Source organism: Dendropsophus ebraccatus, chromosome 8, assembly GCF_027789765.1.
Source record: "Dendropsophus ebraccatus isolate aDenEbr1 chromosome 8, aDenEbr1.pat, whole genome shotgun sequence".
NCBI lineage: Eukaryota > Metazoa > Chordata > Amphibia > Anura > Hylidae > Dendropsophus > Dendropsophus ebraccatus.
In genome coordinates, this window is record NC_091461.1 from 21,281,746 (window position 1) to 21,296,823 (window position 15,078).

The following is a 15,078-nucleotide window of genomic DNA, read 5'->3' on the forward strand; positions in this document are numbered from 1 at the left end:
ATTTTGGGTCCATGCCCTGGAAACTCCCCAGATCTAAATCCCATTGAGAACTTGTGGTCAATCATCAAGAGACGGGTGGACAAACAAAAACTAACAAATTCTGACAAAATGCAAGCACTGATTGTGCAAGAATGGACTGCTATCAGTCAGGATTTGGTCCAGAAGTTAATTGAGAGCATGCCAGGGAGAATTGTAGAGGTCCTGAAGAAGAAGGGTCAACACTGCAAATATTGACTTGCTGCATCAATTCATTCTAACTGTCAATATAAGCTTTTGTTACTAATAATATGATTGCAATTATATTTCTGTGTGTGATAAAAACATCTGACAAACACACATAAAAACCAGAGGACAGCAGATCATGTGAAAATATAATATTTGTGTCATTCTCAAAACTTTTGGCCATGTCCAAGCGATCAGGGTTAAAAACACAGACATTCGTTCAACAAGGCCAGGAAACCACTAGCCTATATCTTCAGCACGGGGATGCCGCAGTCCTTTGTGATGAGCTTCAATGTCCATAAAGAGGTGCAGCTCCTGAGAGATGGACAGTTGGCAGCCACAATTTATACTAGGCCTGGCCTGAAGCCTGAATGGGTCTAAATACCTCAGTGGGGCACTGTAGACTTTCTCCCCAATGTCTGTCTTGCTCCTTATTCCTTCCTCTCCTTCTTTCCCTTACTTTCTCTTCATCAGGCTGTGTGATATACACTGAGATGTATACATTTACCCTTGCAGGGTTTGTATACTGAAAGTATTTCCAGGGTGTAGGCCTAACTGTCTGGAAAGAGACAAGTTTGGATCGCTCCTCTAAGCTGAGACTAAACTAGATGTTCTGTCTCTAGTGAAAGAGAGAGTGAGCGGGACACAATCCTTGCTTCTTTCAGAACCTTCTTTATATAGATGTATGGGACAATGTAGTGCAATAAGACCCTTTACTCACAGCATAACATAGCACCAGTAGGTGGCAGCAGAATACAAAAGGTATAGCCACAAGCTGTATCTATGTTTTCCAGAACTCCCTAACAGGGGGTAGTTAGAGTTTATGGCACCCCATGGTAAAACAAACAAACATTATACACCCCATACACCCCCCTCCCCCATACCCCATACACATACTCATCTGGCCTGATGCAATCCCCTGGCATTCCTTCTTTCGCATGGCTCTGAAGAACACTTGTGCACTGGGAAGCTGGCACAGAGACAGGGGCCTCATGAAGCTCAAGCTGCAATGCTGCCTCTGGCCACAGGAGAGGCTGGCAGAGCGGGAAGCCAATTGGCTTCTTGCTCTATCAGTAAAAGCGCCACAGCATTTAAATGTTAGCATTTATTATGAACACTCACAGTTAAAGAGCCAGATGTCAGTCAGGGCCGGCAGGTCCCATTAGTGTATGGGTCCCGTAGCAGTGACATGGTCTGCCTTCATGGACCTACACCACTGCTTCCTAGGGCTGCATACAATTTCTTCAGCCAAATTCTGCACGCTACGGTTCAGGTAAACCGGAGCATCAAGAATGCAGAGGGAATTGTCCTACAATCAACAAAATATCCTTGGAATAACACTTAGTAGGACACTGCAGTTACAAGGTATGTACTCATGATGGTAGAGTACAAGGTATGTACTCAAGAAGGCACAGTACAAGCTATGTACATAAGAAGGCAGAGTACAAGGTATATACTAACGAAGGCACAGTACAAGGTATATACTAACGAAGGCACAGTACAAGGTATATACTAACGAAGGCACAGTACAAGGTATGTACTCACGAAGGTAGAGTACAAAGTATGTACTCACGAAGGCACAGTACAAGGTATGTACTCACGAAGGCACAGTACAAGGTATGTACTCATGAAGGCACAGTACAAGGTATGTACTCAAGAAGGTAGAGTACAAAGTATGTACTCAAGAAGACACAGTACAAGGTATATACTAACGAAGGCAAAGTACAAGGTATATACTAACGAAGGCACAGTACAAGGTATATACTAACGAAGGCACAGTACAAGGTATGTACTCACGAAGGCACAGTACAAGGTATGTACTCACGAAGGCACAGTACAAGGTATGTACTCACGAAGGCACAGTACAAGGTATGTACTCACGAAGGCACAGTACAAGGTATATACTAACGAAGGCACAGTACAAGGTATATACTAACGAAGGCACAGTACAAGGTATATACTAACGAAGGCACAGTACAAGGTATGTACTCACGAAGGCACAGTACAAGGTATATACTAACGAAGGCACAGTACAAGGTATATACTAACGAAGGCACAGTACAAGGTATATACTAACGAAGGCACAGTACAAGGTATGTATTCACGAAGGCACAGTACAAGGTATGTACTCAAGAAGGCACAGTACAAGGTATATACTAACGAAGGCACAGTACAAGGTATATACTAACGAAGGCACAGTACAAGGTATGTACTCACGAAGGCACGGTACAAGGTATGTACTCACGAAGGCACAGTACAAGGTATGTACTCACGAAGGCACAGTACAAGGTATGTACTCATGAAGGCACAGTACAAGGTATATACTAACGAAGGCACAGTACAAGGTATGTACTCACGAAGGCACAGTACAAGGTATGTACTCACGAAGGCACAGTACAAGGTATGTACTCATGAAGGCACAGTACAAGGTATGTACTCATGAAGGCACAGTACAAGGTATGTACTCACGAAGGCACAGTACAAGGTATGTACTCATGAAGGCACAGTACAAGGTATGTACTCACGAAGGCACAGTACAAGGTATGTACTCACGAAGGCACAGTACAAGGTATGTACTCACGAAGGCACAGTACAAGGTATGTACTCAAGAAGGCACAGTCAGGGCCGCCGATAGGGCAGTACAAGTGGTACTGCCGTATGGGGCCCGGACCCTAAGAGACACAGGGGGGGGCCCGGCGGGCCCGCCGGCCGCCGCCCCCCACCGCTACGCTAGGGGGGCCCGCACGGCCCCCCTTGCCACCTGTTTCTGAGCATCCTGAGAAGCTGCGGCCGCGCAGCTTCTCCGGATGCATTGATCGCTTTGATGTTCCGCCCGCACATTGAGCGGGCGGAACATTGAAGCGATCAGAATACAGGAGAAGGACCTGTCAGCGTCCTCCTCCTGTATTCTCTCCCATAGGCTGCCGGCACTTCATACCAGCAGCCTATGGGAGGCCGGGACGTGACCTCTCCGGCAGGCGTGATCATGTGACGTCATCACGCCTGCCGGAAGTCCCGTCCCCGCGGCTCGCAAGATGGAGCCAGAAGAGGAGAAGGAGAGCTGCTGCCTGCAGCCACACAGCGCGGATTAGGTGAGTAGGATGTTTGTTTTTTTAGGGGCACCTCTGGGGGCATTATTAGTGTATGGGGGGCTCCTCTGGGGGCAGTATTAGTGTATGGGGGCACCTCGGGGGGCATTATTAGTGTATGGGGGCACCTCTGGGGGCAGTATTAGTATATGGGGGCACCTCTGGGGGCAGTATTAGTATATGGGGGCACCTCTGGGGGCATTATTAGTGTATGGGGGCACCTCTGGGGGCAGTATTAGTATATGGGGGCACCTCTGGGGGCATTATTAGCGTATGGGGGTACCTCTGGAGGCATTATTAGTTCATGGGGGCCATCTCTGGGGGCATTATTAGTATATGGGGGCACCTCTGGGGGCATTATTAGTATATGGGGGCACCTCTGGGGGCAGTATTAGTATATGGGGGCACCTCTGGGGGCATTATTAGTATATGGGGGCACCTCTGGGGGCAGTATTAGTATATGGGGGCACCTCGGGGGGCATTATTAGTGTATGGGGGCACCTCTGGGGGCATTATTAGTATATGGGGGCACCTCTGGGGGCATTATTAGTATATGGGGGCACCTCTGGGGGCATTATTAGTGTATGGGGGCACCTCTGGGGGCATTATTAGTGTATGGGGGCACCTCTGGGGGCAGTATTAGTATATGGGGGGCACCTCTGGGGGCATTATTAGTGTATGGGGGCACCTCTGGGGGCATTATTAGTGTATGGGGGCACCTCTGGGGGCAGTATTAGTATATGGGGGGCACCTCTGGGGGCATTATTAGTATATGGGGGCACCTCTGGGGGCATTATTAGTATATGGGGGCACCTCTGGGGGCATTATTAGTATATGGGGGGCACCTCTGGGGGCATTATTAGTGTATGGGGGGCACCTCTGGGGGCATTATTAGTGTATGGGGGCACCTCTGGGGGCATTATTAGTATATGGGGGCACCTCTGGGGGCAGTATTAGTATATGGGGGCACCTCTGGGGACATTATTAGTATATGGGGGCACCTCTGGGGGCATTATTAGTGTATGGGGGGCACCTCTGGGGGCATTATTAGTGTATGGGGGCATTAGTAGTGTATGGGGGCACCTCTGGGGGCATTAGTAGTGTATGGGGGCACCTCTGGGGGCATTATTAGCTCATGGGGGGAACCTCTGGGGGCATTATTAGTATATGGGGGTACCTCTGGGGGCATTATTAACTCATGGGGGCATCTCTGGGGGCATTATTAGTATATAGGAGCACCTCTGGGGGCATTATTAGTATATGGGGGCACCTCTGGGGGCATTATTAGTATATGGGGACACCTCTGGGGGCATTATTAGTATATGGGGGCACCTCTGGGGGCATTATTAGTATATGGGGACACCTCTGGGGGCATTATTAGTATATGGGGGCACCTCTGGGGGCATTATTAGTTCATGGGGGCATCTCTGGGGGCATTATTAGTGCATGGGGGTACCTCTGGGGGCATTATTAGTTCATGGGGGCCACCTCTAGGGGCATTATTAGCTCATGGGGGCACCTCTAGGGGCATTATTAGCTCATGGGGGCACCTCTGGGGGCATTATTAGCTCATGGGGGTACCTCTAGGGGCATTATTAGCTCATGGGGGCACAGCAGGGGATCCTACATACAGGGGCATCCCACACAGCGCAGTTACTATGGGAGCCTACAGGGGGGAGAAAGGAAAGGAAGTTGCTAGAAATGTGCGGAGCCTAAATTGTTTGTCTCGCAGGTTCTAAGGGGATGAAACGTATCTGGAAGGACTCATCATGGAGGTCTGGGCCGGATGGAGAGGAAAAGGGAAAGTAACGCCTCAGATCAAAGAAGACGTCACCTGTGAGTCACTGTATGACACTTTTCTTATTTTGTAGAACATCATTTAGTAGGGGCGCCCCGAGGTGACAGCTACTACATTATCTGTACTCAGAGATATCACTGTGTTATCTGTTGTGTTACATAGGACTGCAGGTGACTACTACATTATCTGTACTCAGAGATATCGCTGTGTTATCTGTGGTGTTACATAGGACTGCAGGTGACAGCTACTACATTATCTGTACTCAGAGATATCACTGTTTTATCTGTGGTGTTACATAGGACTGCAGGTGACATCTACATTATCTGTACTCAGAGGGATATCACTGTGTTATCTGTGCTGTTACATAGGACTGCAGGTGACATCTACTACATTATCTGTACTCAGAGATACCACTGTGTTATGTGGTGTTACATAGGACTGCAGGTGATATCAGGTGATTTCTCCAGGTTGCAGAAGTTCAAACTTCATCGTGCCCTGGTGTGCTGGTGTCTGTATGTCTGTATACATGTGTGCTGGTGTCTGTATACATGTGTGCTGGTGTCTGTGTGTGAGATCAATTCTAGAGAACTGGCTCATATACCCCATTTTCCCCAGTGGCTTAAAATGTAACCTCTGTTATACAGTTATAAAATTGTAGAACCTAAAGGTGAACAAGGTGCAATTCAAATAGACACTTACTTGTATAGCTGCCTCTTGTGCTCTGTATGCAGTGCATTATATTCACCCTTGCAACGTACAATTTATAGCGTGTCTACAAGCCCAGCGGGGCTCATTATGATGGAGACTAAAACTTATACAAGAGTGGGGTAGGGGTTCCCCTGTATTCAGAATGCTGTTGAGTGCTAGGCAATGCCCCGTCTGGGATTATTGAATTTCGAGGATAAAGACACCTCTGCTGCACAAACAGGATCTCCTAGAAAGCGTTCTCACTGCCATGTATTCGCTATCACTGGCTTGGGTGAGCTAAACTAGTCTGCCTGGGGGGGGGGGGTGATTTGTATATGCTCACTAACATGGAACAGCCTCATTATATTAGCCTTATCAACATATTCTATGTTAGTGAGCATACCGGGGGGGATATTGGTGAACATATACAAATCAAACAGCCCCCCAGACCCTCGAAATTCAATAACCCCAAACGGGGCATTGCCTAGTACTCAACAGCATTCTGAATACAGGGGAACCCCTACCCCACTCTTGTATAAGTTTTAGTCTCCATCATAATGAGCCCCGCTGGGCTTGTAGACACGCTATAAATTGTATGTTGCAAGGGTGAATATAATGCACTGCATACAGAGCACAAGAGGCAGCTATACAAGTAAGTGTCTATTTGAATTGCACCTTGTTCACATTTAATTTCTACAATTTTATAACTGTATAACAGAGGTTACATTTTAAGCCACTGGGGAAAATGGGGTATATGAGCCAGTTCTCTAGAATTGATCTGAACCAAATTATACCTCCCAGCAAGGCGTGGGTCGAACACACAATTTTTTTTTTTTATTAATGTGGGGGGCCCAGACACTTTGGTTGTATGGGGCCCCGAAATTCCTGATGGCGGCCCTGGGCACAGTACAAGGTATATACTAACGAAGGCACAGTACAAGGTATGTACTCAAGAAGGCACAGTACAAGGTATGTACTCACGAAGGCACAGTACAAGGTATGTACTCATGAAGGCACAGTACAAGGTATGTACTCACGAAGGCACGGTACAAGGTATGTACTCACGAAGGCACAGTACAAGGTATGTACTCATGAAGGCACAGTACAAGGTATGTACTCAAGAATTTACAGTACAAGGTATGTACTCAAGAAGGCACAGTACAAGCTATGTACATAAGAAGGCAGAGTACAAGGTATATACTAACGAAGGCACAGTACAAGGTATGTACTCACGAAGGCACAGTACAAGGTATATACTAACGAAGGCACAGTACAAGGTATGTACTCACGAAGGCACAGTACAAGGTATGTACATAAGAAGGCACAGTACAAGGTATGTACTCACGAAGGCAGAGTACAAGGTATGTACATAAGAAGGCACAGTACAAGGTATGTACTCACGAAAGCACGGTAGGGACATAACCAGACATTAAACAGAATGCAATGGCTGCAGCTGCCTCTGCTTCCTAGCCTGATCCAGGCAAAGGACATAACCAGTATTCTAAAAGATCACTTTACATGCAGGCACCATACACCAAGGTAGACTTCAAGATGTCAGTAATTTATTGTAGAAAATGGGCAACGTGTTTCAAATTGGTCGCTTTATCCGATATACTGCATTATATGATCTATCCCCAAAACGCATTATCTGCAGTTAACTACCGACTTATGACTTTCCATATACAGCAATCGTCTTCTAAGAAATAAATTAGTCTGTTTAATTCCTATGTTTAGGATCTGCTGTTGGTTAGTACATAAAAAAATTATATATATATATATATATATATATATATATATATATATATATATATATATTATTATTATATTTTAATTTTTTTTAACAAACCTAGAAGGAAATATGTTTCCCACATTCTCTTTTCACATAGTGTAAATAAATCTGTAGTATCTGTTACACATTTCTTGACCTTTAAGCCCAAGATACATATAAATTTAGAGGTGTAAATGGAAAAAAAAAAAAATACACTTAAAACATAGTAGAAGAAATTGAAATTGGTCTCATTTGCAGGTTTACAGATGTAAAATAAATTAGGCATGCTGAGACGCCAGGAAAATGTGTAAATATCTTCTGAAATGTAGTTTTTATTTCTGATTTTACAGTTCCCGCATATGGTGAAAAGCACAAAGACTGTCATTTACAGGAATCGGTAATCACTCGCAATTCTTCAAGTGTTTCTCTGGAGTATAGTAGTTTATATTCCTGCTCAAAGATGTGTTAAAACATGTTCACAGATCATTTTAGAAGAGCGCTACTCCATGTTGGTTGTGATCAAATTCTGGTAATTGTGGAGGATTTAAGAAGTATTAAAAGAATTGACACACAATGGCTTCTTATTATCGGCACAAGCCTTCGCCGGAATCAAGATTGAAGATAAAATTCAAGTTTATGTATATCTCAATAAATAATATGTCTCTAGGAAAGTATATCCCTTCATTAGAGACATAAGATCATACCTGTAAGCCAGAACGCCCACAGGGGAGAACCATACCCCCTTCTCGCTTAATGTACTGTTCTTTTTCTTTCTGAAGGTATATCTTATATCCAAAGCAAAACAACTTTTTGGATCTTTTTGTAATTTTTTTTTACTCTCCAGTTTTCATACTGTCCATTGTGTCTGTAAGTCCCAGATGCAGAATTGTGCTTCTCATGCAACCATCCGATGGGTATCTTTTTTGCCTATGTGTAAGGCAGTGAATAATTTAAATATTTACAGTTTAACTTGATACAATTGTAGCCATAACCAAATACACTGTGGGGTAAAGCATTATGGAATTGGAGTGCAATACAGATGTGTACATGAGCATGCCCTGTGGAAACTGAAATACGTGGTTAGGTTTTAGAAACCTAGCAGATAGATTGTCTCCTGCTTTTTCTTTTTCCCTGATCCTCAATGGCACAGCACCTTACATTGGATCAGGATTCAGGACACCTGGGAGATAAATATTACCCACATCCATAAATGCAATTTTCTTTTCACTATGCCAGCCCAAGAAGTGTAGATTTGGTGGAAATACCCCAGCCACCTTGACCAGACTATGACCAGAACTTCACAACCACAGAGTGTGGAAGGTCTAATGGAAAGACCCTAGTCACCTTGATCAGATCATGACCAGACATTTACATTCAAGGAGTATAATAGGTCTGGTAGAAAAACCCCAGCCACCTTGACGAGACCATGACCAGAAGTTAAGAACCATGGAGTACAGTAAGTCTGGTGGAAATACCCCAACCACATTGGTCATACCATAACAAATTAAGGAGTATAGGAGGTCTGGTGACAAGACCCCAGCCACCTTAACCATGAACAGACATTTACAACCAAGGAGTATAGTAGGTCTGGTGGAAAGACCACAGCCACCTTAACCAGACCATAACAAACCATGAAGTGTAGGAGGTATGGTGGAAAGACCACAGATCTCAGTCACCTTGCCACCTTTTCCTTCCACCTGCCTGTCAAGGGCTCAGAACCTTACATTGAATAGGACACTAGAAGTGTGTCCTGAGCAGACAAATATTACCCACATCCATCCTTTTTCACAATTTAGCCCAAGAGGTTTAAGAGATCTGGTGAAAATACCTCACCTACCTTGACCTGACTATAACAGTCACAGACTACAATCCAAATCACTGGTCCTCCACAACATACACTCCTCCTGGCGAAAAAATGGATCCAATGCTCATGGATAGGATACGGAATAGGAAATAAATTGAGATGAGCGAACCGGGTTCGAGTCGATCTCAACCCAAACGTTCGGCATTTGATTAGCTGTGGCTGCTGAACTTGGATAAAGCTCTAAGGTTGTCTGGAAAACATGGATACAGCCAATGACTATATCCATGTTTTCCACATAGCCTTAGGGCTTAAAGAAGCAGTTCACTTTTTTTTTTTTTCGCCCCCCCGGGAAGCCGCTGTCAAGTATACTTACAGAAGATGATCGGTGTCCCGTTCCCGTCGGTCAGTTCCGTCCCGCGGTGCCGCTCACATCAGGCGCGCGCTCACTTCCGCCGGCGCTGTGACTCCTCTTCTCTCCCTTGTCATTTGAACGCCGGAAGTCACGCCCTTCCATAGAGAATGCATGGAAGCGAGTGACTTCCGGCGTATAATTACTGGTCAGAGAAGAGGACTCGCAGCAGCCGGCGGAAGTGAGCGCGCGCCCGATGTGAACGGCACCGCGGACGGAACTGACCGACGGGAACGGGACACCGATCATCTTCTGTAAGTATACTTGACAGCGGCTACCCGGGGGGGGGGCGAAAAAATAAAAAGTGAACTGCTTCTTTAATCCAAGTTCAGCAGCCACCGCTAATCAAATGCCGAAAGTTCGGGTTCGGATGGACTCCAGAATGCTCGAGGTTTGCTCATCTCTAGAAATAAACTAGAAACCATGAGTCATGTGGGGTAAGATCTGCAACCATAATGGGAGTCCATATTGACGTTTGCCATTCTGTGTTCTCCACTGAAGACATGCATTCCGATTGTGTATATATTAGTGATGCATGCAAGTAAGGGATATCACACGCTTGTTGCTAGGCAGCTGCCTAAAGTAGGGTGCTTTCTGCCCATTATCCATTTGGGTTCTTTAATCTAAAGGAGCCTGGTAACACTTTTTAATACAACTGTTAATATATTGTATAAAAAAAAAAATCGTAAACTTTGTAAATGTATCAGCGCTTTTATATGGAAATGATCCTATTTCCTATGCAAACACCTCGCTAGTTGCTGAATACATGGTGAAGTTTGCGTTTACAAAGCTGCATTATAAATCAGTAGGAAAAGGGAGGGGTGACCAGCAGCCATAAATCTTGTAATATATCTCGGAGCATTAAATCCTCAGTGATCTCTGTTTACTAAAATATGCTGATAACTATAATTGGAATGTTTCAGTCCCGAAAAAAAGGCTTTTATTTCCCAGCGAATTTCAGAGATGTGCAATAGGGCGAAGTTAACTGGAACAAAGCAACTGATCAGTCAAACACTTATAAATTATTATTATTTCCACTGGCTGTGAAGCAGCTTTCTGACAGTGCATTGTGATAACTGGAACATAATTATTTCTGGTTTTATACCCCACACACATTCCATAGCTGCAGAGCATTAAATCAGATACATGGACACCTCAGCCGTGGATGTAAAACACAAGGAGAGATACACATCCACTATGCCAAATGAGCAGCTAGGAGACCATGGAGGAGAGGGGATCTAGCACAGGTTCACCCCATAGCTCTCCATTTTGCAGGTCGGGGTCGATTGTGAGAGGAGGAACACAAGATATGAGTGGGGTCAGGAATGATTCCCGGAGAAGTGGTATGCAGCCCTAGGGAGTCTTGGAAAATTTGGATTCATCCATAGGTTGTATCCTTGTTTTCCTGGCAGTCCTAGGGCAGCAGAGCGAACCTTGAGCATGCTCGAGTTCATCCGAATCAGAGCGTTCAGCATTTGATTAGCGGTGGCTGCTGAAGTTGGATAAAGCTCTAAGGTTGTCTGGAAAACATGGATACAGCCAATGACTATATTTATGATTTCCACATAGCCTTAGGGCTTTATCCAACTTCAGCAGCCCCCGCTTGGGTTTGGATGAACTCGAGCATGCTCTAGGTTCACTCATCTCTAGCTGCATCCAACTTCTCCAGCCATTGGGAGTCAAATGGCAAGTTCTGGGGTTCGGATGCACCTGAACATTAGGAAACTTCACTCATCACTATACCAGATTTTAATTTTGTCATGAAGCCCCCAGCCAGACCCTACGCTTATGTTTATGCACAAACATAACCTTAAAGACATAACAATGTCCTAGGGATGACACAAGGTTTCCTTGTCAACACAAAATCTCTTAACATAAGCCAAGACATGTATGAAGACCACCGGTTAAAGACCCATAATGTAGACCCTTATGAATCTGTGAATGTAGGAGTCATGGTCTTACAACATCTAAAAAACCACAGGTTGGAGACCACTAATCTAGAACATCATCAAAATGTCCATGTGAGAGTTGTGGTCTGACAATAGAGCTAGAGAACCGTAGGTTAGAAATCATTCATCTAGATCCTTACCAAAGTGTCAATGTGGGAAGTGCAGTCTCACAATAGAACTAGAGGATCGAAGGTTGGAGACCACTAAGCTAAGACATCAACAAAGTAGTACATTGGGTGGCTTTGATCTCCAGAGTGCAGGAGAAATCTAATCATACCTGTATCTCCTAGTGAAATACTATAATGTTAAATGATGGAGTTACCCCTGTAAGGCAGAGTTCACATTCCAATTTTGCTTTTGGAGGCACAGATGTGCTGGCACCCTATCAAAATATGGTACCGACATATCTGTGCATGGATTGGCACTGGCCCCACTTATTTCTATGGCCCGAAGAAAGTCAGCTAGGGAACTCAAAGTGTTTTGATAAGGAGCCAGGGTAGAAAAAGTAGATCTCTCTATGACCATTTAAGTAAGCAAATCGAGACATTATAGAACTTTTTCCATATACTTAAGACAATTTCGAGAACATTCTTACCCTAAATCGAACTTTTCCATTTGTGCTCATCTGTAGAAAAAGGCGATGGGGACCATTCCAATTTCCATATACAATATCTACTTTTCCATCCCTATTGAAGTCAGCTAGAGCTACACCGCGACCATGCTGGTAGGCGTCATCTACACCTGTAATAAAGATACAGCGTTAGATACACCCAATTCAATTTGTATCCTTTAAATATTTAAGACCAACTAAGAAGCATAGGAGAACATTTTATGGCTGCAAAGATTTAGACTTTTACTATACAACAGTTTTCATCAATGTTTTTTGGTTCTTAAGCTTCTTCCATATGGCTTCCAATCTTAATAACAATCTTAGGCTATGTTCACACAATGTATATTTTTGTAAACGTAGGGCCATTGTTGAAATCTTTTTACGAAAATATACGTTGCCTTGTTTTGTATGTCTTGTAACTGAAATGTCATTTTTCTATGGCCGCTATTCAGTGAATAGCGGCCATAGAAAACCAAGTCAGTGCACTCAATGGCCGTACACTCCATAGTGTGCAGTGGGGATTTTTGATGTGGGCGCGCACGGATCTGAACTTTGCGGTGTGAAGGATCATCCGGCCGGTAGTGCAGGAATGATCTTTTCTAGAGACCGGCCGTTCTGTGACCCGGCCGGTCCAATACGCTGTGTGAACATGGCCTTAAAGGGGAAGTGTCATTGGAAAATGACTTATTGTTTAAATATTGTTTTTATGTTATGTTAACATATTTTGTAAGAATTTTTCCATTTTTCTCTCTATATTATAAAATAATCCTGAGATCTTGCCGTTTTCATTCTCACCACTGAAGCTAAAACTAAGCTGAGACTTCCTGTTGTTTCTGCGGTGATAAGAGGAGGCTGCTATGATCTGTACAGGACTACAGCGACATGTGACACCAGTAGGTAGATCGAATTAATACAAGACAATAGCAGCTCCCTCTGGAATGACCTTTTCAAAAGTTACAGATCGCGCTCAGTGATGTTTCAAATTCATCTAAAGAGCATAGTCTGTCTATTGTTGTCTATATCCATGAGTCTTGCTGTAAAGCATGTCACTAGATGTTGTTAAGAACAGCCCAGGCAATGTGGCAGCCCCCATAAAAATGTACAAAAAGTGAAATTAAAAAATGAATGTCAGAAAACAGAAACAGATTAGAATAACCCAATATGTTTTGGTATCTGACTCTAATCAGTAAAAGAAAATTTAGGCGACATATTCCCTTTAAATCATACTTGTGGTCCGACAGAACTTGCACCTATTGTATAAATTCAGCAGACTCTTTTGTAAAATGAGGACAAGGGCCATGTCACCAAAGTTAATATAGGGAACTAAAGGAAAACTATCAATTTTAGATCATGTTTAGGTTTGAAGGGTCAAGGAGGCTGTGCTAGGCCTCAGGATGCATGCCTCCTCCCTCCCCCACCTCTCTCTGCTGTGCTGATTGAAGAGCATAGTTCAGTGCTAAATTACGAGCTTTGTAGGTGAACCACTGCAAAAAGGGTTGGGGGAAAGAAGAGGGTGCATCATGAGGCTTAACACCACCTTAACACCAGGCCTCAGCTCTAAACATGATCTACAGCTGACAGTGTCCCTTTAATTCCCTTTAAAAACTTTGGTGACAGTCTCTTTTTAGGCATATCCTAATGTCTAATCTCCCCTCCCCCAAAATAACACCACACCTGTCCACATGTTTATGGTATTGTAGATCACCCAAAACAACTCAGGGGCTGATATGGTGCTGTATTTGGAGGAAAGCCAAAGCTGCAAAGGAGACTATTAGAAATTAGTGCAACTCGAGCATGCCAGGGAGTCCAGGAATCCCACATGGAACACCTGGCCGATTGGTGGGGCAGCTTATGTGGGCTTTTCTGGTTGCCAAATATTCAAGAGAACGAGTACAAAGTACTGTAAAAGACCCCAAGAAGCTTACGGCAACTGTTGCCTGGTATCAACAGTAAGGCCATGTTCACACAATGTACTGTAAGTTTGGTACCAGTCACGGCCGTTGTTGCAACGGCCGTGATTGGCATGGAACATACGTTGTGCTGCAGGGTATACACTCCGGCCGGGATCCCTAGCGGCGGTGCAGAAAACTGACATGTCAGTTTTCTGCGGCCGTTATTAAAGGAATAGTGGCCACAGAAAACCCTGTCCGTGAACACAATGCAGTGTGCCGCTCTGGCCGCATGCTCAATTGTGTGCAATAGAGAGTTCTGATGGGGGAGCGCATGGATGCGCCCACATCAGAACTCAGAGGCCCAAAAGATCATCCGGCCGGCACTGCAGTACCGGCCGGGATGATCTTTTCTGAGACTGGCCGTTCTGTGACACAGATCGGCCAGTCTCTTACAAGGTCTTAACATGGCCTAAGGGTGCGTTCACACTGCAGAAATTCAGAGTTAAATCCCGCCTGCCTCACTCTCTTAATGTTATGTATAGGATATCTCTCCGCTCAAAGAATTGACATGTGAATTTCCACCTGTTTTCCACAGTGTGAACGCACCCTTAGGCCCGACATGATGTTTTCTCCTCCAGACATGTCTCTGTCTTCTTTATAAGTACAGTACATTATAATATAGTAAAATTAGGATCCGATAAATAGTATAATCTAGAAAACAAGTTAAAAGGTTATTCTAATCAAGACTTCAAACCCGAGGGCTCTGTACTTTTCCTAGTTCTATTTTTAATAGAGATGAGTGGAACATGGAAAGTTTGTCGGTTCATTGAATTTTCTATTTCTGAAGCAA

At 44.3% G+C, this 15,078-nt stretch overlaps 1 protein-coding gene across 4 annotated transcripts in view; it reads right to left on the bottom strand.

The window, feature by feature from the left end:
• The window catches only part of CRTAC1 (cartilage acidic protein 1), a 471,729-nt gene that overhangs the window by 112,660 nt on the left and 343,991 nt on the right, over nucleotides 1-15,078 (bottom strand). For all 4 annotated transcript variants that reach the window (XM_069978915.1, XM_069978914.1, XM_069978916.1 and 1 more), the window contains exon 7: nucleotides 12,322-12,467. In XM_069978915.1, coding sequence (XP_069835016.1) covers nucleotides 12,322-12,467 — 146 coding nt within the window. The remainder of the gene's footprint in view (nucleotides 1-12,321; nucleotides 12,468-15,078) is intronic.